Source organism: Apodemus sylvaticus, chromosome 5 (assembly GCF_947179515.1).
Source record: "Apodemus sylvaticus chromosome 5, mApoSyl1.1, whole genome shotgun sequence".
Taxonomy (NCBI): Eukaryota; Metazoa; Chordata; class Mammalia; order Rodentia; family Muridae; genus Apodemus; species Apodemus sylvaticus.
Window position 1 is genome coordinate 143,937,663 of NC_067476.1, and position 24,679 is coordinate 143,962,341.

Consider the following 24,679-nt stretch of genomic DNA (forward strand, 5'->3'; position numbering starts at 1 on the left):
AGTGCTCATCCTTGAGCATGTGGCTGTGCTGCTGAAACACTGGAGTGATCTCATCAACAGGGCATGCACTGTTCCCCGGTTCTTAGCTCACAGAGGGTGTGTGATTTGCTTAGGGTGACTTGAGAAGTATATAACTAGGATTCAAATTCAGGGTTTCCAAACAATACCATTTTCTGTTGTTGTCCCACCACAGTAGGACTTCCTCAGGGACTAAAGACACATGCAAAGGTACACAGAGTCTGTGAGTCCTACACAGCCTCTGTTGACTATAAACAGGCTGTCATAATTCTGCCAAACAAGAGAGCCAGCCCTGGCTGCAATATGATACTATCACATATTTCTGTCCAGTTAGGTGTGAGTTTAGTAGTGTTACTATGAGATAGAATGCACCATTCATCACTGGTCAGTTACCCTCTTTATCCCCGAGCTAAGGCCTGCCTGGCTCTCTCTCCCAGCTGCCCACTTCTCATTATAAACTGTCCTCCCACACTAAACCACCTGCTGAGCAGCCTGAAAAGTCCTAATGTCCCCTTTAGGCCTTCTGGTTCTCTTGCAGTTTTTTTACGATTGCCTTTCTTTCCTTTTCCTTTTCCTTTTCCTTTTCCTTTTCCTTTTCCTTTTCCTTTTCCTTTCCTTTCCTTCTTTTCTTTCATGTAAGTACACTGTAGCTGTCTTCAGACACCCAGAAGAGGGGCATCAAATCTCTATGGATGGTTGTGAGCTATCATGTGGTTGCTGGGATTTGAATTCAGGACCTTCGAAAGAGCATCTCTTCAGCCCCGGGATTGTCTTACTCTTATTCCAAGTAAATATGCTGCATAGACCCATCTACTCCAAAAAACGAAAACAAAACAAAAAATAACAAAAAAAATGAAAATGAAATAAAAAACAAAAATAAAGCAGTTTTATACAATATAAAGATATTTATTGAGATAGTTAATAACAGAAGAAATGAGAGTGTTTGAACCAGTTGTAATTTCTATAACTGAGACTAAGAAAGGGAATAAAAAGGATTCTGACTCTTTATATACACCTCCATCCCTGAACTTCTGCTGGGAGGAATCAGTGCCTGCCTACAGTAGGTAGTAGGAGCCCAGCCTGAGCAAATGTGATGTCAACACTGCAGATGGCCAACCTGCTTTTTCTCATAAAAGTTGTCTTCAACTGGAAGTTTAAGAGTGTTTGCCTTGATGTCCTCGAGGATGTCAGAAGAGCTCCAGCAGAGGGCTTGGTGTAGAGTGGGTCAGCAGTTCTCATGGCATTGAGTTCTGCGGCGTTGCGACATAGGACTTTAACCATGAGATGCCCTGCAGGTGATATAGCAGGCTGTATATTATATGCTTGTTATCTGAGATAAAAACTTAGACCTATACATTTTATTCTAGATGACTTTTTCCCCTCTGTCACTGTGCTGGTCCGGGGAATGTCGGGAAGACTTGCGTGGGCTCAGCAACTTTGCCTTTTACCTAGAGGAGCAAAAGCAAATCAGAAGGTACATCAGAAGTTACCGTGTGTGAGTGAGTACATATACGTAGGTGCATATGGTTGTGTGTATGAATCTATATGTGAGGTCATTTGAAGATTAAATAACATTCCAACAGAAAGGTTACTGAATGTTTTGTGTCCCTAGCCAGGTTCTCTGTCACTGAATTTACTTTACAATCATCTTGGGAACCTAGAATTCCCAACCATCCGTAGAGATCTGATGCCCTCTTCTGGGTGTGTGAAGACAGCTACAGTATAATTACATATAATAAATGAACTCCTTATAGGAACCTTTAAAGTAAGGATAGTTTCCAAAAACTTTTCTGGTGATCCCGATACTCAGGAATAAGGACTACTATTCTAAAACAGTGGTCCCAGACGTTTCTATGCAACTTTAAAAAGTCAGATGCATACTGTGCGTGAGAGAGGCTTAGATAGACCGTTGAGAGGTTTAACATTGTTTTGCATGATTCATTCGTATAATTGCTAATATACTACATAATTTATAACATTTAAAATCATGTGGATATTACCTACTTGTTGGAAAATTCAGATATAAAAGAGGAAATGTTAAATCTCCTGTAGTCACTTTTCAGAGGAAGATAGCCAGAGTTTGTTAGATACACTGATATGCTGATAATTTTACTCAGTTTTCTCCAAATCATTTTTCTTTCTGTACAAGGTTAGCAGCTTAAAGAAATATGCATTTGGTATAGTATTTGGTAAATTATAACTTTTAAAGAATTTACTTATGTTACTAAAATTATTTTTAAATATTATAATGAAATTCCTCTTCATTTGGATTCTCTCCAAATTTAACACCTGAGATGTATCTGTTAGTGAGCTGAGCAGATTGCATTCTGTTGTGGCTCTGTAAGCCTCTAGGGGCGGGCAGAATAGGAAAGGAACTACATTTTTGGAAGATTCAGTGTGTGCAATGTACATAACTAGGACAGCATGTTGGGGCCATGAAGGCCTAGATTTGGGCTCATACTCTTAGTTAAGCCAGCTAAGGTTCTAATCAAACATGCTTTCTAGACATGTGTGGAGTGACTTGAGAGCTCTTAGGAAAAAAGGAAGTTTGGGTCTTTGGTCTTTGTTTGTTACTTTGTTTTGCACTGGAGATAAAGCCTAGGGCAACTGGACATGGCCTAGTGGCGCAAACCTTTAATCCTGGAGCACTCAGGAGGCAGAGGCAGGCATAGCTCTATGAGTTTGAGGTAGACTTGGTCTACAGAGTTCTAGGACAGCCATGGCTACACAGAGAAACCCTGTCTCAAAAAACAAAACAAAACACCTAGGACAGTGTAGAAACTTAAGAAAATTTGAGTCTTAACTTTAAACTGCCTTAATTGTTAACTTAAGAGTTATGTGTGGATGCCTGGTGCCTAGACAGTAGAGGTCTGCAGCTGTTTATTACTCATGGAATCTGTAAGTTGGCACATATTTTTAGAGAAATGAAATTGAGTACATAGTATATAGGTTTCCTTCTTGCACCATTATCGCAACATATGCAGATTTGATGAGTGTTGATGATACATACACTTAGGAAAGTAGAAGCATTAAAGCAGACCAGGGGAGGGCCAGAAGATACATCCTTAGCAGTTGTTGTTGGATGATGTGTAATGCCCATAATTTCATTTGTGTTATTTTAACAGCTTTTTGTGCCTGAACCTCGCCCAGTTCCTAAAAATGATGTTGGATTTAAATATTCTGTGAAACATCGGCCATTTCCTGAAGAGGTGGACAAGATTCCTTTTGTAAAAGCAGACTTGAGCATTCCAGATTTACATGAAATTGTCACTGAAGAAGTAAGACAAGTTACTGTTACCTCCTGCTGAAAAGATAAATACAACATTCTTAGGTGGTATATGTGGTCAGACATTGCCTTTAGTGTTAGGCGGGAGAGAAGAAGGTGTGACTGCCATCAGCAGTTTGACACATCAGAGGATGGGTATGTAGATTTGGGCCAATTGTTAAGAACTAAATATCTCTTAGAGACAGGCTGCCTGGGCTGTTGACAATAAATTTCAGTAGTATGATAACACGATCAAAATCTGGTAGTAAAGGCAGATATTTGGATAGCTTAAGAAGTGTGGTTGGGATTGGAGAGGGATATACAACCCTTAAAAGTGGCTAAGGTCTGAAGCGCAGAGCATTTGCTCATGCCTGGTCTGAATAGTGAAGGCTGAGGTGGTTGGATTAGTAAGCCAAGGTGTTAGACGTGTCTTCATGCACGAAGGAATGAAACTACTATAGGATTGCTCAGAAGGTAAGGAATCCATATGGGTAAGTACTTTAAAAAGATAGGAACTGCCGGGGTAAGAAAACCATCTGGGAGTCAAGCGAGAAAACAGCTCAGAGATAGCAGGAGATGCAGAAGTAATTGGTGAGGTCCTGGGGAAGAATTCTGGGTTATAGTTCTAACTTTGAACCGTGTTGGCTTAATGCTGTGCTCTATGTTTAATTGAGACATAGTATTGATCAGCAGAACTTAACATTTTCTTTGTTGTGTTTTGCTTTATTTTTGTTTTAAAGTTAAAAGAAACTTCATTTTGAGGAAATGTTTTAAAAGTATCTGACTTAATTTCAGTTAGAAGAGAGGCATGAAAAATTAAGAAGTGGTATGGCACAGCAGATTGCTTATGAGATGCACCTGGAACAGCAGAGTGAGGGGGAATTGCAGAAGCGAAGCTTCCCTGACCCTGTGACGGACTGTAAGCCCCCACCTCCTGCCCAGGAATTCCAGACAGCCCGCCTTTTCCTTTCTCACTTTGGATTTTTGTCCTTAGAGGCATTGAAGGTAAGTTTTTAGGAACTTCTATGAATAAATATATTCACAGATTAACCATCTATTGATGATAGGTATAAACTTTTGTCAAAATGAAGAAAAGTTTAAAACTAATGAACAACAAAAAATCGAGCTTATATTATTTGCATTCAAGTCAGTGGGATTCTGTGCTGCTGTTGTGGGCTCAGTTCGGGCTCCGGGTCAGTACACCTGTGAAGGGATTGCTTCTATGGTAAGCTGAGCTCGGAATTGGTTCTTTCATGCTACTCTTTAAAAGGATGAAGTTAATTCTGTAGTAGAATTTTCATTTATTATTGTGTATTTGAGCTTAGGTTTGTGGTTCTAAGAACTGAATACACATGTTAGACAAGCATGCTGTCATGCTTATCCCATCAAGTCCCATCCTCAGCCCCAGTTCTATAGTATTACAACCCAGGCCACACACGCTTACGTTGCACAGTTGGTGAGATTAGCTGGTCATGGCGGCTCGTGCTTATGTGGAGACAGAAAAGTTCAAGACCAGCCTGGTCTACATAGTGAGATCCTGTCTTTAAATGGGGGTAGGGGTTTATATACCCTAGTATTGTAGGTAGATAGATAGGTAGATAACTTGCCTGAAAGTATAACTAACCCAGACATATGTCATTTAATTTTTTAGGAAAGCAGAAAGATGTTGCTGATTGATTTGGATTTCATCATGTAGAGAGAATATATTTTATACTGTAGAAATTAGTTTGAGATGTGGAATGTAAACATTAAACTTCTTAAAAGGGAAAGGGAAGAACCTGATGTAGTACTACACACCTTTAATCCTAGTGCTTGAGAGGCAGAGACAGGAAGACAGATCTTTTGAGTTAGAGGCCAGCCTGGTCGTCCACAGAGTGGGTTCCAGCCAGGGTTCATAGTGAGATCCTGTCTCTAAATAAATAAATAAATGCAAAGTAAAAGTGCAGATAATGGAAAATAATAGATGCAGAAGAAAATAAGAAAGGCACAGAACAAAGATCTATCCTACAGATGATTAGTGATATTCCTAGTGGAATAAGTTACCATAGAAGAAATAGTAAATTGAAATGTCTAGGATGAAAATTATTACATCCTTTACTAGCCTTGTTCCTGAAAGTGTAGGGTTTTTCTATTTTTTAGATTATTTATTCACTTTACATCCCAATCACAGTTTCTCCCTCCTCTGCTGGTATCCCTCTCACACGGCTCTTTACCCTGCTCCCCTTTCCCTTTTCTGAGAAGGGGGTTGCACCCATGGAGTATCAACCCCTGGCACATCAAGTCACTGCAGAACTCAGTGCATCCTTTCTCACCAGACAAGATGGCCTCAGTTAGGGGAACGGGATCCATAGTCAGGCACCAGATCTGGGAACAGCCTCTGCTCCAGTTGTTGGGGGACCCTCATGAAGACCGAGTTGCACATCTACTACACATGTATTGGGGGGTGGGGGGTGGGCTAGGTCCAGCCTATGTATGCTCATTGGTTGGTGGTTCAATCTGTGGGAGCCCAGAGGTCCAAGTTAGTTGACTCTATTGGTCTTCCTGTGGAGTTCCTATCTGCTCTGGGCCCTTCAATCCTTCCCCCAACTCTTCCACAGGACCCACCGAGCTCTGTCCAATGTTTAGCTGTGGGTCTCTGCTGGATGGAGCTTGTCAGAGGACAGTTATGCTGGGGTCTTGTCTGCAAGCATAACAGAGTATCATTAATACTGTCAGGGATTGGTTCTTGTCCATAGGATGAGCCCCAAGTCAGGCTAGTCATTTGTTGGCCTTTCCCTCAGTCTCTGCTCCACCTTCATCCCGGCACTTCTTGTAGGCAGAATGAATTTTGGTTCAAAGGTTTTGTGGGTGGGTTGGTGTCCTTATTTTTCCACTGAGGGTCTTGTCTAGATACAGGAGGTAGCCACTTTAGGTTCTAAATCCCCCACTTCCAGGAGTCTCAGCTACAGTCACCTCATAACCTCCCCCTGGAAGTCTCCCCTGTCTCAGGTCTCTGGCATGTCCTAGAGATGTGTTTGCGCCCCCATCCCTAGCTGTTTATTTCCATTCGTTCTCCCTGTCTCTCTTCTCATCTCTCCCCAAACCTGATTCTGGTCCCCAACCCTTCTCTCACTCAGGTCCTCCCTTCATCTGCTTCAAATGACTATTTGATTTCCTCTTTGAGTGAGACTCAAGCATCCTCACTTAGGCCTTCCTTGTTGGGTCTGTGGAATGTAGTGCGGATATTCTATACTTTATAGCTAATATCCACTCATAAGTGAGTATACATATTGTGCCGGGTGATGGTGGCGCATGCCTGTAATCCCAGCACTCTGGGAGGCAGAGGCAGGCAGATTTCTGAGTTCGAGGGCAGCCTGGTCTTCAGAGTGAGTTCCAGGACAGCCAGGGCTATACAGAGAAACCCTGTCTCCAAAAAACCAAATCCAAAAAGCCAAAAAAAGAATGCCCTTAGCCAGGTGATGATGGCGCATGCCTTTAGTCCCAGCACTTGGAGGCAGAGGCAGACGGATTTCTGCGTTTAAGGCCAGCCTGGTTTACAGAGTGAGTTCCAGGACAGCCAGGGCTACACAGAGAAACCCTGTCTCGAAAACAAACAAAACAAACAAAAACCAACAACATCAAAAAAAGAATGCCCTTAAGTTTAGGGCACATACTATGAATCTGTACCTCAAAGGCCTTTGAAGTGTCCCACCCCAACCCCCAGCAAGTTAGAGCCATCTTTTGTACAAATCAGAGGTAATTTGTACCTTGACAAATTGGTAATAAGTAATAATGAGAACATTTAGACAGTGAGTTTTTTTTTTTAACTTTTACTCTTAAATAATTGTAGATTAATAAACTGTTCTAAAATAATGTTGAGGAAGATTTCCCATGTTGACACCTTACACTACAAGGAAAAAATGAAGAAAGAAAAATGAAAATAAACTATGTAAGAGGTTTCATTGGGAAGGAGACAGTTTGAAGAGAAACTGACTTCTTAATTTGGCAACCATCAATACAATATTTAAGATAAGTGAGTTAAAGTAATGGCTACTTGTAAGATCCAGTTGAAAGTATAGTGTGATAGACTGTTGATGTCTTAGCTGGGAGATGTACTTCTGTAAAGGCCTGTGCAAACAGAGTTTGATTCCTGGATCTCATTGGAGTTGAGGTAGGGATGATAGAGAGCTGACTTCCAAAAGTTGTCCTCTGACTTTCACATAGGTGCATGCATACACTTTGCAAATTAAAAAGTAAAAGTTCATAACTGCAGTGTGAAATTAGGTGTGGTGGTGTACATTTTTTAATCCTAGAACTCTGGAGACAGGCAGGCAGATCTCTGTGAATTTGTGACCGGCCTGGTCTTCATAGTTGAGTTCTATTCTAACCTAAGCTACATAATGAGATCCTGTCTCAAAAATAAACAAACAGCAATACATATACACACACAACTCAAGGAGTGTGAAAATACTCCATCTGCAGCTGAAATAGTAACACAAATTATATTTACCCTAAAAAACTTTGTGTAAGAGCTATAGGAGGAAACAAAGGAAAATCACAAATATGTGAACATTCTGCTCACATGGTGTCTACAGCATGCCCACACTCACAGTTCCTCATCCACAATTTCAAAGTAAAAGTAGAAAACTGGGAGGTCTGACTATATTTCAAGAAAATTCATTGAGTGGCAAAAATCTGAGCACACCTTTACTCCTAGCACTTGAGAAGCCAAGATAGGTGGATCTCTAAGTTCAAGGCCAGCCTGGTATACAGAGAGAGTTCCAGACCAGACAAAGATCTATAATAAGTCTCCATCTCTGAAAAACAAAACCAAAAAAATATGCCCTGAATTGTCATGGGACTATTTGTAATCTTCTACTGTGACTTCTGTTTTATATCAAGAATATAATGTCTGTGGTGAGTGTTTCCCAACTCTTGTAGGATTTTAAGTATCCAATTAACAGACCAAGTTCAGACTCTCTCCTCTGTGAAAAAGAGTGGTTCTTACCACCCCTGAGAGTGGATTTCTTAAAACAACAAAAACACACACGACTGCCGGCAAAACCTTATTTTGTTAAAATTTTATTTGGTAAGATCAAAGAAGATAAGGGATTAGAAGAAAAATGAAACAAAAATGCATTTGATTTATCTGTTTTATATATATGGATGTTCTGTAAGCCATAATTGGGAATCATACCCTATTACAGATGATTATAAGCCACTATGTGGTCACTGGGAATTGAACTCAGGACCTCTGGAAGAGCAGCCAGTGCTCTTAACTGCCGAGCCATCTCTCCAGTTCCCTGAATGCATTTAAGTTAATGAATTTTGCATTTTTCAAGAACTTTTAGGTTTATATAATAGCCAAGAAAGAAGTGTAGGGCTTCTGTATTACACCAGCTTCCAGACTTTTCTGTGGTAGCAACTTCCATTGACGTGGTATGTTTGCTATGTAACATGTAGTCATGGATTATTAACTGGAGGTTCATTATTGTAACAGGCCAGTAGGTTTGTTATACAAATTGTATAACATGTGCCCACCATTGAAGAATTTAAAAAATATTATAGGGTTTGTTTATATATGCATGTATGGGCACATGAATGTTCCTGTGTGCAGAGTTCCTGCTGCCACCACAGATTCCTGTAAACACTGGTCTTTGTACTCTTTCTGTGTTGTTGTACCTGTTCCATAATGGTATATGTTTAGAATCATGTGCAATACAGTCTTGCACTGTTATTTTTCCACTTAGTGACTGTGAATTAAAATTCTTGCATGTCTCTAGGACTTAATTAATACCTCATTTATTTTCATTAATAAGCAGTTTGTTTATCTATTCACCTATTGAAAAACATCTTGGCTTCTTGTACATGTTGGCAGTTATGAATGAAGCTGCTATATATAATCATGTCCATCATTTTCTGTGATTATGTTTTTCTTGCAGTGGGAAAAATACCAAGGTATGCAGTTGCTACATTGTATTTAAGACAGTGTGTTGGCACAAAACTGTCAATTATCTTCCAAAGTAACTATACTCTTTTATGTCTATATTGGCAATGGATGAGTTTTTAAAATACATTTTTAAAAAGTTCTGAAGGGGCTATAAAAATGATTCAGCTTTTACAAATACCGTCTGTTCTTCCAGAGGACACAGATTAAATTCCCAGCCCCACATGGCTGCTAACAACCATAACTAGCCCCAGAGGAGCCTATGCCCTTTCTGGCCTCTGTGGGCACAAGGCATTTATGTGGGGCACATATACACATATTTTTTCATTCTACAAAGCATTATATTCTAGAGGAAAAAAGGATCTTGGATTATATATACACTATAACCTCAGTTGTCTGAAGCAAATAAAAATAACTTGAAGTATGAACACATACAGGGACAGATAAGGCTACACAGTGAGTTGGAGGCTAATCTGGGATACCATGTTATTCTGAGACTACTGGAATGAATGAATGACCAATCAACCAGACTGTCACAGTCACAAATTCTGCTTTATGATTGGAATAATGCAGTGATAACAATTGCTTCTTTGTTTTGTGTGACAGGAACCTGCAAATAGTCGTCTACCTCCTCACCTTATTGCACTCGATTCTACCATACCTGGGTTTTTTGATGACATTGGGTATCTGGATCTCTTGCCATGCCGGCCTTTTGACACAGTTTTTATTTTCTACATGAAACCAGGTCAGAAAACAAACCAAGAGGTAAGAATTCTGAACTTTCCCCTTCTTTCTGTGCTATCAACATACAAGTCTTTATGTTAGCTGTTTATATTTATACTTGACATGAGAATTTTGTATTGATGCTTAAGGCTTGTTGTTTCATTTAGAAACTGAGTGAATGTAACTCTGAGTCTAGTGTCCTGAGCCATTCTACCATCAAGGAGAAGGGTTAGAGGCATGGATTCCTTTTCCATGAGGAATTCATACTCATGAGGCAGAGGAAACTAAATCACCTGAAGGGAGCCAGAACTAGGCCTCAAGCTTCAAAGTAGGACAGTAGTCTTAAAGGCTTCCTGACAATCTTCCCTGGGGCTCCTGCAAGATGGAAGTAAGCAGCAGGCTTTCTTCTTAGAGTAATAAGTCATTTCTACTGAGTAAAGCATAAAACACAATGAAGTAAGACACAGCTGGATATGGGTCACGGGAAAAAGACTAGGAGGGTTGAAGGGTGTGTGATGTGAGAATGGAGAGCTGAGAGGAAGTTTCTGTTGAAAACAAGAAATTGAAACACGGACTAGACAGTGGCTGTGAGGAGGAGAGGGTCAAAGGAAGGTGCTAGGGTGCAGTGGCCAATGATGTTAGAATTGCCCTGTCACTAACCTGTTATTAAATTAACATACCTGTAGAAACTTACTGAAGTTACAGAAGGGTTCCATAAAAGCACTGTCTCAGATTGTGACTCAGTGAGCTGCTGATGAGAGAGTTCTTCTCAGTCTTCTCATTTCTGTTACTGACTCAGCACACACTACATTTCTCCTTTATGTTAGGCTCCAGGATACAGGCAAACAGTATCTAAAAGGCCGTATCACTATCTAAGGGGAAGGCAGACCTGGAAGAAGTGCTTATGATAGAGGGTGTTTATGGGGTGTTAATTGTGCCTTAGGAGCTTGAGAGACTTCACCTGGTTTTAAGGTTCTTGAGACAAGGCCATTTCATTAGTTTGAGTGTACACTGACCATAACATAAGTTCCTCAGAGGTAAAAAGAGCATTATTACATCTTCATGAAATTCATCAGGATACAGAGTATGCTTAGAGGTTTTGAGAAGGGAAGATGGTGGCAGCCAGAAATGAGACTTTGTGCTTTAATTTGTTAGGATCCCAGTAAAATTGGATTAGTAAGATTAGGGTGTTGCTCACATGAAAATATGGGGAAACCTTTCTCCTACCTCTAAAAGACACAGTCCCTGAGTTATGCCTAATCCATTCAGTTTCCTTGGGCTTCTGGGCGTTGAGGGTGATCAAGAAGCCATGAAGGTTTCTGAACACTTCTGGAGAATATTTGAAACCTCTCCCTAGCCAGTGGAGATTCTGGCTGCTAGCAGGTGAGCTTCAAGATAAATTTGAATCACCTACTGCTTTTTGATTAAATTTTCAGACGTTATTTACTTACAGACTTCAACATCTAGTCAGGCTACAGACAGATGGAAAGGTCAAGCAGAGCCGGGGTCATATATGAGAGAGACCCTGTTTCCTAGCATCAAGTGAGATGGCACCTGGGGTAAAGGAGCTTACTGCAAGCCACATCTGGTGGTCTGCATTGGGTCTCTAGACCTCCATGGAGGAGAAAACTGACTCCTGGAACTGTGTTCTGACCTCCACATGCCAAGGCAGTGTGAATGCTGTCACACTTGGTCTCATACTCTTTTTTTTTTTCTCTTTCTCTCTCTGGCTGTCTCTTACACACTAAATAAACAGCCAAATAAATAAACAGTGTTTAAAATGAACTTGAGAGCTATTGGTGAACAAAACAAACATAATTCTAGAGACTGATTCTATGTGCAAAAGATAATTGTGGCCGTGACACAATAGACTGAGAAGAGATAGCTGTAACTTTCTTTTATTTCAGGCATGCAGAGTATTGCCATCAATTATCATTGCATAAATGACTAAAGATTTATAGACTAGCTGCTTCAGTCATCTGAGAAGAGCCTTTAAAAATCATTTTAAGGTCTTGCATTTGCGCTATAAGCCTGAGGCAAACTAAGAGAATCTTATTTTTAGAAAATTTTCCATATGGTTTTGGCACATTCTTCCTGCCTCCTTTTTATTTTTCATTCACAAAGGAATTCCATATTTTCCTTCCTGTAGAACTGAGTGCTTGAGAGCAGCTGTTTCTTTGTTGTGGGAGCTACCCAGTGTATTTCAGACTGTTGAGAAGCATCTTTGACTTTGGATCCCATCATTGTTCTATCACTGTGTGTGTCTTAGTTTCTTTTTCAGTTACTGTGATAAGATACTTTGACAAAACCAATGTTAGAGGAAAAGGGCTTCTTTAGCTCATCATTCCAAGTCCATTATGTCAGGGAAGTCAGGCAGGAATTACGAGGGGCGGGGGAGGCTGGCCACATATCACCCCATACTCAGGGAGCAGCATGAAGGCTTGCATTTAATGCCCTCTCTTTGTGCTTTACATCATCAACCCAGAATTGATCTTCCTGCGTTCAAGGTGGTTCTTCCCACCCCAGTGAACCCAGTTAAGAAAATACCTTGTGGAGGTCTAGAGATTCAATGTGATGCTGATGCACACCTTTAATCCCAGCACCCAGGAGGCAGAAGCAGACAGATCAATCACTTTTGAGTTCAAAGTGAGCCTGATCTACATAGTGATCCAGTACAGCCAGGGCTATACAGTGAGAAGACAGATGGACGGACGACAGATGGATGAGGGAGGAGAAAGAAAGAGAGAGATGGAGAAGTAAAGAAGGAAAAGAGAACCCTCACAGACATGCCCATAGACCACCCTAATCTAGACAGTTCCTCATTGAGACTCTTTCCCAGATCTTGTCAAGCTGACAGTACATCCTAACCATTATATTGTGACAGCCAGAATTATCTCTAGACGTATTGTTACCTGGAGTGCAAAATGGCCTCAAGATGAGAATGACTGTTTAAATTTTCCTGTGTTATCGTATCTATTTATTTGTATGCTGTACCCATCCACATGCCATGGTATGTGAGTGGAGGTCCGAGGGCAACTTGTGGGAGTCAGTTTTCTCCTTCTACTGTTGTGCATGGGATTCTGGGATCAAATTCATATTATCAGGATCAGTAACAAGCTCCCTTACCACTGAGCCATTTCACCAGCCCCCAAAACCACTGTTTAGAATGAGGGTTTCTCTGGCCAGTTGAAGAAGAGAGAAACTTCTAGTTACTTTGTTTTTCAATACTACCTATATTCTCTCCTTTGGACTAAGGAAAGGGTGTTTTCACATTTATTTATTAATTATACCTAATCTTTACTGAATTTCATCTAAGCTTGTAGTTTTATACATTTGTCAAGGTTGCTACCACACACCTTTTTAGCATTTTTCATCAAGCAGATCTGGCTCAGTAACTGTTTTGCCAGAGGGGAGCTTAGGATTTTATTTGCATCATGTCCTATAATCTTCACAATCATCATTATCCCCACTTTGCACATGAAGAAACAGAGACACGGGCCCTCCAGCCCAGCCAGCCAACTCTAGAACATGCATTTTTCACTATGGTAGTATATTCCCAAATTCATGCTAAACTGGGCCTGCCTTGATTTGTCAGAAGCTTCAAATCTCATCAGTTTTCAGGTGTGTTTATTTTTGTATGTCCTTGTATTCCCTTCATAACTGATGCTTGCTGTATATTTCAGATTTTAAAGAATGTCGAGTCTTCCAGAAATGTTCAGCCACATTTTCTAGAATTTTTGCTTTCACTGGGCTGGTCAGTAGATGTGGGAAGACACCCCGGTTGGACGGGACATGTGTCCACCAGTTGGTCAATTAATAGTTGTGATGATGGCGAAGGGTCTGAACAAGGTAAAGCTTGGAATAGCTGCTCACTGTTTTCTTGTTTGCTCGTTCTTGCCTCTCCGTCCCCTTTCCTGTGAACTGTTAGTATTTTAAACAGATTATATCAAGGGAAGGTCTCCTTTCCTCAGTGCTAATCTTTTTGGGGTCATGTTGTAGTTTTTATATTCTCTCTCTTTTTAGAATTATGCATTTTGTGTGGGAGGGTTAGGGAACGAGGGATATGTATGTGCCCTGAGTGTGGAGGGCAGCCTGGGGAGTCAGGTTACTCCACCGTATGAGCCGCAGGTTTGAAACTCAGGTCAGTGGGCTTGGAGGCAAGAGCCTTTACTTACAGAACCATCTTGCCACTTCTAGTTTGTCTAGTTTTATAGATATTTTCTGTGGTTTGAAAGATGTAATGATAGGGTAAGCCAATACAAAATTAACTACTTAGTTATTACTGTGCTGATTTGTTCCTTTATATGTAAAGAAACAAATACAACTCCCTATAAAAATACTTTCAATATATCTAATAAACAACCGTTTTTGTTTTTTGTTTGTTTGCTTGTTTGTTTTTGGTGGGGAGTCTATCAAGATAGGGTTTCTCTGTGTAACAGCTCTTGCTGTCTTGGAACTTGCTATGTAAACCAGGCTGGCCTTGAACTCACAGAGACCTCATGTATATCAGGCTAACCTGTGCTCCCAAGTGCTAGAAACATGAATCTTTGATGCTAAGCTGTCTGTCTCAGGTTCTTACCCATTGTTACATGCCTTCTGAGCTCTGTAGCTATAGTATCAAAGAGCAGCATGGATTAAAACTTGAGGCAGAATCTAGGTGTTCTGGGCTCCTGAGGTCTAAGGTTGTTCTCATCTCAGGGTCACGCTTTCTCACAGTTTCCCTTTGGCACCAGTGTGACCTGACATCTAGTTTCTACTTTTTACTCAAGTTGGAGCAAAATATTTTTGGGATATACCATAATTTTAATTTCCATGTATCCATGGAAAACTTAAGGTTTATATGTAAACCTTAAGTTTCTAAAAGTAGAATTGATAAAGAATATGCACAGATTCATTTTTGTAAATATATTATTGAACATAGCAGTGTTTTTTTATATGTGGTGCTGGGAATTGAACTTTATGGCCTCACGTGTGTTTGGAAAACTCTACCAATGAATAGATTTTCTACACCACTTTATAAATACATCCTGCAAATGCTTATGGTTTTAAGAGAGACAGAAAACCTGATTGAAAATAGCTGAGATTTTTATTATACATTAATATAAATGTATTATTATTGGCTACTATGTGGTGGCTCATATCTTTAATCCCAGCATTTGGCAGAAGCAAGTGGATTTTAAGGCTAGCCTGTCTGTATAGAGAGTTCCAGGCTAGCTAGGGATACATAGTAAGACGTTCTTAAAAAAAAGTGTATGTGTATGATACATGTGTGTATGTGGCAGGTATGCACATGCCACTGCATATGTAGGCTCAAAAGGCAGTTCTCTTCTTTCACCCTTACATGGATTCTAGGAATTAAGCTCAGATTTTCAGACTTTGCAGAAAGTACTTTTACTCACTAAACCAATTCCACTGACCTTGGCTTAAAATTTGAAGATCATTTATTTCTCCTATGGACCAAGAAATTCCAAAATGGTTCAGTTTATTTTGTTTGCAGTTTTCTTTTTATAAGTAGACTGTTACTAGAATTTACCCACACTCCATTTGTGTGTTGTATATACCTCCTCTGGTCCTACAGTGCTAGAAGTGGAGAGTTGTAGCAGAGACATACTGCCTTCAGAGCATCACGTATTAATATCTGGTCCTTTACAAAAATTGTGTCAGTCTCTGCTCTAAACTTCTTGTATACCACATCTTTACAAGCATTGTCTTGTAATTTGTTAGGTGAAATTTTCCTAGTTATGATTAAAAAGTAAGCATGTCTTTATATATTTCCTTTCCTGGAAATCTGTGCCAACTTCATGTGAAGGTTCTGATCTTTTATGTCATATTGATTATTGTATGTGCCTTTTAACTGAGACACAGAGTAGTTAGGGTGCTTTAACTCAATCTTTCTGACGCAGAGCAGATTCTTCCCTTGCATGTTTTTACATCACTGATCATCAGAGGAGAGAGAGGAGAAGCTGAGCTGAGGAGCAGTAGGAAGTACAGGTCTACTACAGAATAATCTCACAAGCTAGGAAATTATGATGCAAAATTATCATAAGGACACTTAATCAATACTCATGGTTTGTTCTTCTCACCTACAAACTGGTTCTTGTTAAAAATGCTATTGCTTTATAAAGTGGCTAGATTTCATGAACAGGAAGATGAATGTAGTGATGTGTTGTTTCTTGTTCATAGATGAAATAACATCCTCTGAAGACGTTGGGGCTAGCATTTTCAACGGGCAGAAGAAGGTGCTGTATTATGCTGATGCCCTAACAGAAATAGCTTTTGTGGTTCCTTCTCCTGTGGAGTCATTGAGTAAGAACATGTTTTGCATAGTGCTGTTTTGCCGTCTGATCACTACTTGATACAATGATGTTATTCATTGGAGGAGATTTTGAAGTCCTCAGACACAATATTTAGCTTCTAAGCAAAGGGGCTATAACTGTTAGGTCCAGTTCTCACTTAACTTTCTGTAGTATGCTAATTACTTTTCTGGTTTTATGACTAATTTATTCTAAAACATAGTTTCAGGAGTTTCAGGCCATTATGATGGAAAAGACATGGTGGAATGGCTTAGTCCCTGGCAGTGGGAACTTGGACAGCTTCTTATGTGACAGCAGTCTAGGAAGTGGGGACCAGAGCCAGAACCAGCAATCAGGCCTTAACCTTAAAGGTCCCTTCCCAGTGACCTAGTTCTGCCATCTAGTTCCACTTCCTAAAGGCTCTGCAGTCTCCCAATAGCACCATTAACTAGAAAGGAAAGAAGCACTTAACATATGAACCTATAAAGAATTTCTCAGATACAACTTCAATACTCTGTATCTAGCCCCAGTGGCTTAAAACCATCTCATAATACATAATGCTGTCAGTCCAACTCTAAAAAGTTGTCACAACTCTTAACAGTTTCCACAGCATTCAAAAATGCCAAGTCTCTTTCTCAGACTCAAGGGAACTGTCACCTGCAAAAGTCCTTGTCAAATAAAAAGAAAGTCGCATCCATCTGATAGAGAATGGCACAGAGTAAAGCATTCACTTTCCAAAACCAGGGAGTAAGGAAGTAGCTGAGAAAGATGGGGCCGAAGCAAGACTAAAGTCCACAAGTCCAAATGTTATCCTGGAACTGATCATCTGGCAATCTGGGAACATTGTTATGTGATGTGAACTCGGAACAGACTTGAACATCCTGCCCCTATGCCCTTTAGAGTTGGAATACTCTGTAAGGTACATCGAGGTCTCATTCCACTCCACCTACAGCTTTCGACAGCAGCACCTAACATCTCTGACATGCTATAATCTCAACTTTGGTTTCGCCTTTAACAGCTTCACACACAACCTGCTCTGGGGCTTCTTGCAAGGTTTCCACTTCACGACATACTGCCTGCCTCACAGGCTTTTTTCTTTTTGGGAAGGGATGGGAGGAATTTTGAGACGGATTTTTTTGAGTAGCCCTGGCTGTGGTGGACCTCACTCTGTAGACCAGGCTGACCTCAGACTCACAGAGATCCACCTGCCTCCCTCCTGAGTGCTGGGATTAAAGGTGTGTGCTACCATGCCCAGCTTAGTCCATTATTTTTTTATATCAGCCTCATTGAGTTTTTCAAGGCATTGATAGAATGTAGATAAATCCTTTGCCAGAATGTGATATGAGTAACTTTCAGTCAGTTCCTAGTAAACTCTTTGTTCTGAAACTCTGTGAGCAGTGTTTGCTGTCTGAGTCTCTGCTGGCATCTCTGGTCCTACTCGAGCTGACCACTAGGCTCGCTTACATCTGCAAACATTCCCTTGCTGATCAGTCCTTAAGACCTATAATCCCCATGTTCTGAGTGGGTTGGGCCCTCCTGCATCAGTTAGTGATTAAAAAATACCCAAAAGACATGCCCACAGGCCAGTCTGATGAGGGCAGTTCATTTGAGTCTCCTTCCCATGTATGCCAAGTTGACAAGAAAACTAGACAGCGTTGGTTACCAAACTATCTGACAGAAATAAGGGATGAAGGACCTATTTTTGGTTGATGGTTTTCGAAGTTTTCATCCTCACTGTGATAATGCCACGGCAGAATGGCTTAGTCCATAACTATGATAGTATATAGTAGCGGCTTCTCACCAATGCAGACCAGGAAGTGGGCACCAGGGTAAGAATCAATGGCTAGGTATTTACTTCAAAGGACCTTTCCCAGTGACCTAGTCTCCCCTGACAGCCCTACCCACTAAGGCTCCCCGCCTCTCCAGAGTAGTGCAACCAGCCAGAGAAGAAGGGTTCAAAGTAGGAGCCTGTGAAGGCAGTTTCGTATTTATTGAAAACACAGCTGAGCTGGGCAGTGGTATCACATGCCTTTAATTCCAGCACTTTTGGGAGGCAGAGGCAGGTGGTTTTCTGAGTTCGGGGCTAGACTGGTCTACAGAGTGAGCTCCAGGACAGCCAGGGCTACACAGAGAAACCCTGTCTCGAAAAACCAAAAGAAAAAAAGAAAAGAAAACAAGCCAGGCATATTTAAAAGAGAAGTGAGGTACTGTTAATTCTGCCCTTTGGGGGGGGGGGCATCACATTTTCATGTGTATATGTTGTAGTGTGTGTATATTTCTCCACTAGCCTTTTGCATATCCCTCCATACATACATTGTTAAATTGAAATTTAACATGAAAGAAAACATGCTCTGGCTTATCATCTCCCCCATCCCACTTGTTCCCTTCTCACGGCAGGCTTATTCCTCTCCCTTCTTCCTTCTTATTGGAGATTTTATGTATATCTAGATTTCATAGATGAGAAAATGAGAGGTTTGTCTTTCATGGTCATTTCATTGGACACTGTGATCTCCAGTTTGATCCAGTTTCCAGCATTTGACATAATTTTGTTTTTCTTTGTATGCTCATCTAATGAATCTTTTGAGTGAAATCCCACTTCAACCCTAGTATTGTCTTTTTGTTTAGTTTGACTATGTAAAGGCTCTGGTCATTTCTTCCTCAGTCGTGAGTAAAGCCTACCTGTCTTCGGTACCCATGTAAGAGCCTTTATGTGGAGCCCCATATAAACCTACAACTAGCAGGATCTCGATGCCTTCACGCTCATCTTTGGACATTAGGCAGTATGCTTGAGCAGCCCAGAAGAGATGGCACAGTTCTTATAGATTGAGTATGAGAATTCTCTCTTAATCTAAACTCAAGGGCTTTGCTTAAAATATTGGTGTGGCCTGGAGAGATGGCTCGGCAGTTAAGACCACTTGTTCTTCTAGTAGACCCAGCTTCTGTTTCTAGCACCCATGCTGAGTGGCTCTATCACCTATAACTCTAGTTCTAGGTCCTACAGCTTTTTATAGCTGTGTTCAACACACACACACACACACACACACACACACACACACACACACACACACACTTAAATACCTTTGAAAAATATTGCTCTTTTCTTGTCTGGCTAGACAGTAAGTAGAAAAAAATCACCTTCATAAGTGTGAGATATGATGCATCACACTTGATAGTTTCATCTCCAGAGTAAATACTATTGCTATATAGCTTAGCAACTTCCCTACCTTTGTATTAGACCTTGATTTTACACTGTAGGCCTCTCTCTGTTAAATACTTTGTATTATTTTTGTTCCTAGTAGAATGAACCTTCCTTGATCTGTATCATAGTATTTATTTGCCTTCCATTCAAAGCTGTGGTCTGCCTCCTTATTCCAGCAATTGGCCCACCTTTCTCTGTAGGTTGAGTGTTGTCTGGTTTCTCTGGTTGAATCGCCTACACTAGACAGTTTTCCCAGACCTAGAACCTTTTGGTTTACATTGTGGTTTCCACAATTGAGTCTTAGCCTACAGTCATGATACATGCCTAATGCCACTTCCATTGGGTGCCCTGACTCAACTTGTGTTAATATTTACATTCTGGGGTTCGAAGGAAGGCTCTAGTTTAGAGTATTTGTTGCTCTTCCAGATGATCCAGGTTTGATTCCCAATACCTACATGGTAGCCTACAACCATCTGTAACTCCAGTTCCAGGGAATCCAGGACCCTTTTATGACTTTCTTGGGTACCATATATATATATATATATATATATATGTGATACATTTACATACATGCAGCCCAAACCATTTGTTTACATAAAATAAATATTTGTATTTTTCAGGGGGTTTTGCTCATTTGCTTAGTTTTTACTGGTACCAGATTGTTCTTTAAATTCAGACTAGGTCCTTGGTGTCTTTTAGGTGTCTCAGTGTCTACTTAGGATGGTGCTTTTGATTGAGTATATAATATAAATAATTCAGAAAATAACAGATAGCCTTGAGTTTATTATTTTCTAGTCTTATCTCAGTTATCCTGTAGAACAGGAGATGACAAACTATAGTGCACAAGACAAATTAAGCCAAGAATGAGTTTATGGCTTTAAAAATTTAAAGTGTTTCTTTTCTATGTATGGATATTTTGCTTCCAGATATGTATGTGCATGACTCATATGCCTTTGGTGCCCATGAAGGCTAGAAGACAGCAGGGGTGCCCCGGAACTGCAGTCACAGATGGTTATAAACCACCATGTGTGTGCTGGGAACCAGATCCAGGTCCTCTGCAATAGCAGCCATTGCTCTTAGCTGCTGAGCTGTCTCTCCAGCCCCAACTTTTACATTTTTTCAAGTTGTAAATAAAATGCAAAGAAGAGTTTGCTACAAAGACCTCTATGACCAGCAAATCCTGTGTTAAGGTCCCCTGCTCCTTCATAGGATATCTGCTAGAACTTGCTATGGAGCCGGTGCTTTGTTCAAGTTACTTAGGGTAGTTAGAGTAGTAACATAATTAAACGTCTGCTCCAGAAAAGTAGCAGATACTATAATCTTTTTTCTTTACCTTGTAGCTGATTCCCTGGAAAGTAACATCTCAGACCAAGATAGTGACTCAAATATGGATCTTATGCCGGGAATTCTGAAGCAGCCACCCCTGACACTTGAGTTGGTCCCTAATCACACAGACAGTCTTAATTCCTCACAGAGGGTAAGTTGTTTTATTGACTTGCCCAAAATTTTGTGGTGAAGTGGCAGTAATTGTAGAATCAACTCTGCAAGTTTCTCAGTTTTTGAAAGCAGGGAGTATAGCAAGATTACTGATTCATTAACTTAAATATTTTAAAATAAGTTCTTGAATTTTATTTTTCCAATCTATAAAAAACAGTTAGTTCTAAGACAGCATTTTCCTTGTTTTGACATTCTGATGCCATGGTTGGTTCTCTCGCCTGACTAAAACACCTTCTGCAGCAGCTCAGGCAAGCCTTGAACTTCCTGTTTCAGTGGAGGCTTTTCTTTGTCGCTAATAAATAGCCACTGAACAGACAGCTCAGTGCTGTCTGTTGATTTTGTAATCTCACACTATTCAGCTAAGAACTGACCGTAGAAAGGTGGCAGCATTTTGGAGACTAAAAGGACTGCAGTTCTCCCTTGTCTGTTGCTTTGCTTTCAGCCATTTTGTCACCCAGATTCAACTATGATCTAAAAACATTAAAAGGAAAATTACAGAAATAAGCAACCTTTAAGTTTAAAATAATGTAACATTCGGGACAGCTTGGTGAAATCTGCCTCTTCCAGCCTAGAATGTTGGTCATCCTTTTGTCCAGTATCTGTACCAATATCTGATACTTGTTCAGTATCAGATGTGCTGCCCCATACCCACTGTATTAGTTTGCTGTCATGAAATGTAGTGCTGCGATGCTTACATCGTCACAGTGCTTTATTGTATCTCACTCATGAGGGCATTGCTTTACATTACATCATCACAGGAAGAGAATGAATATATCATGGAAAGGGTTCTTGAGGAAAGAGACAAATTCACATAGGCCTTTATTAAAATACATTGTAATTGTCCCATTTTATTACTGTGGTTAAAACACCTTTTTCAAGGGTGTTTTTGTTGTTGTTGTTTTGATTTTCTTGTAGTTGTGCACTGGAAAAAGAGTACTTATAGGACTGGGTAGTAACTATGGCTTCAAAAACCTGTGGGAAATCTTTGCATGTACTGCTGTGCATAAGGGGCTATGTGTATGGTTAAATCTATTGAGTATGGCACATGGCTCCTACTGCATATGAGAGGCTTTGTATATTTCTTATTATTGGATGTTATCTCTTTATCTGTGTTTCCCCCTTAATATTTATTGAAAAATGACCAAGTAAGTGATAACAAAAATACATGATCAGAGTATAAGAATGAAAAGATTGATTTAGAACAAATAATAAAAAAGATGAAGTATAAACCCTACCACAGTCATTCATTCTTACATTTATATATGATTTTAGTTTGGTTCCTTCTACAGTAAAAATTACTACTCCCTCTCCTCTCTGTCCCCAGTACTGGGGGGGATTAAGCTTGGAGCTCACTCATGCTAGCCAAATGTTTTTCCACTAAGCTATATCAGCAGTCCTTAGTGAGACAGGATCTCACTAAGTTGCCCCAGCTGACTAGAACACATTGTGCAGCACAGACAAGCCTTGAATTTCCTGTTCTCCCGCCTCAGCAGCATCCCTAGCTGTAGCTATGAAGATTACTTTTTGCATAGGTACATGCTTAATTTGGTAAAAATACCAAGTTGTATGACTCCTAAACATGGACTGATTTTAAACTTCATGAGGTTAAGAGGCCTCACAGAACACAGCTTGAAAGGAATGGGGAGTGCAGACATTATCCTGATTCTTTTATTCTGAATGCTAACACAGTTATGCTTTCATACCCAGAGAATGACAGCTCTTAAAGCATCTTGTTTTTTTAATCAATTTTCTTTTGACTGAAAAAAAATCCACCCTAAAGTTTAACACTTGCTGGTGAGGAGCAAGTCAGCAAACCCTGAACAGAAGTGAGCCTCTTTAAAACCATAAAGCTCAATGAGTAAAAGAGCAGCCGGTCTGCATGTTCTGCATTGTTTTAAACATTTTCCTCTAAGGTGAAAGAGAGTGCCAAGATATTTTCTCTTTCTTCTGCTTCTTGGTGTATAAATAGAGGTCAAACAGAAAAATAAGGCAAAAAATTTAAAAAAAAAAACATAAATGTAAAGCAAAGAATAGAACTGTATTTGCCAATGAATGGCATGACTGTGTACATAGGAAAACATGAAGTAATCTGTTTAAGTCCATTGGAATCATTAAGTGAACTTAGCAGGACTTCAGGAAAGAATGCCGCTGTGTTGACCAAGGATTGAAGATGATTCCCAGTGTCCCTGGCCTTTTAATTGTCTTCCTCATCTGTATGATAAAACCCATGACTGTGATGGTGTACCCAATGATGATGTATATTTCATGGCAGTGGGAGCTCGTGCATATAATTAAAATTACTTTAAGGCAATCAAAATGTAGGTGATGTTCAGATAGGGGCTCCGTAAGTCTGCACTACAACCCAGAGAAAAAGAGAGTAGTTTATTAAACACTGCTCTGCTAAGAGAGCAGTTCCTGGAAATGCTTGGATTTGTTTGAGAGAAATCTTTTACTCATTTTCTGTGATCCAGATAGAAATAAGAGTCTGAGAGCTTGTCATGGGGCTCTGGTCATTTGGCAGTATATCTGATATACACGTTTCTATCCTAATAAAATTCAACTTAAGTTTGGGAATCTCCTGCTGCACATTGTTTGGTTATTAGCACAGACATAGATCTGCTATGTGTCATACAAGTGGTATGGCTCAGAGTGCCAGTGTGCTAAAGGGCATTCACATAGTCCTGCTAACCTTGCAAAGAAACTTAAAGCTGATTGGGTGAGCCAGGCATTATTGCACATACCTATAATTCTTGCACTTGAGTGGTAGAAGCACAAGAATCAGGAATTCAGGGTCAACCTCAGCTACATAGTAAGTTTGAGGCCATTGTGGGCTATATAAGACCCTGTCTTAAAAGTAGACAAACAAAATATAGGCCAGCTGCTTTCCTGCCCTATACCCTACCCAACTATTTCCCTTTCACAGTTTTTCATCTTTCAGTTAGCAAGCTGATTCCATCCACTATCTTTTTTTAAAAAAGATTTATTTATTTATTTTATGTATATGAGTACACTGTAGCTGTACAGATGGTTGTGATCCACCATGTGGTTGCTGGAAATTGAATTCAGGACTTCTGCTCACTCCTCAGGCCCCAAGATTTATTTATTATTATATCTAAGTGCACTGTAGCTATCTTGAGAAAGACCAGAAGAGGGTGTTGGATCTCATTACGGATGATTGTGAGCCACCATGTGGTTGCTGGGATTTGAACTCAAGACCTATGGAAGAACAGTCAGTGTTCTTAACCGCTGAGCCATCTCACCAGCCCCCATCCAGCTCTCTTCTTACCCAGTATAAAATACTTTTCCTTTTATACTCCATTCTTTTTCTTTAATTGTTTTTCTCTCAAAGAACATTGACTGGACAGCTTTGCAGGATCTCTGTGTCTCAGCATTTCAAGAGCTGTAAATACTTTACATGCTTTAATTGCAAGCCCCTTCCCTTTTTAAAATTTATTTTTATTTTCTCTGTATCAGTATTTTGCCTGTGTATATATACTTGTGCATCCCATGCATGCCTGCCTGGTGTATAAGAAGGCCAGAAGAAAGTGTAGAGACTCCTGGAATTGAAGTTACAGATGGTCATAAGATTTCATGTAGGTGCTAGGAATCAAATCTAGGTCCTCTGCAAGAGCATCAAATGCCAGTGAGCCAGCCATCTCTACAACCCCTTCATTGTATTTCTAAAACAAACAAACAACTACTCTATTTCTGTATTTTCATGGGTCTACCTTTTGACTGTCTTTCAATCAACTTGCAAG

General features: G+C 40.1%; 1 protein-coding gene across 4 annotated transcripts in view; it reads left to right on the forward strand.

The window, feature by feature from the left end:
- The window catches only part of Ralgapb (Ral GTPase activating protein non-catalytic subunit beta), a 90,622-nt gene that overhangs the window by 54,005 nt on the left and 11,938 nt on the right, over nucleotides 1–24,679 (forward strand). For 3 of the 4 annotated variants that reach the window (XM_052184155.1, XM_052184156.1, XM_052184157.1), the window contains 7 exons: nucleotides 1,386–1,492; nucleotides 3,144–3,296; nucleotides 4,079–4,288; nucleotides 9,816–9,974; nucleotides 13,616–13,781; nucleotides 16,116–16,238; nucleotides 20,765–20,901. In XM_052184155.1, the coding sequence (XP_052040115.1) occupies nucleotides 1,386–1,492; nucleotides 3,144–3,296; nucleotides 4,079–4,288; nucleotides 9,816–9,974; nucleotides 13,616–13,781; nucleotides 16,116–16,238; nucleotides 20,765–20,901 (1,055 nt within the window). The remainder of the gene's footprint in view (nucleotides 1–1,385; nucleotides 1,493–3,143; nucleotides 3,297–4,078; nucleotides 4,289–9,815; nucleotides 9,975–13,615; nucleotides 13,782–16,115; nucleotides 16,239–20,764; nucleotides 20,902–24,679) is intronic. The other variant, XM_052184158.1, reaches the window with a different exon arrangement.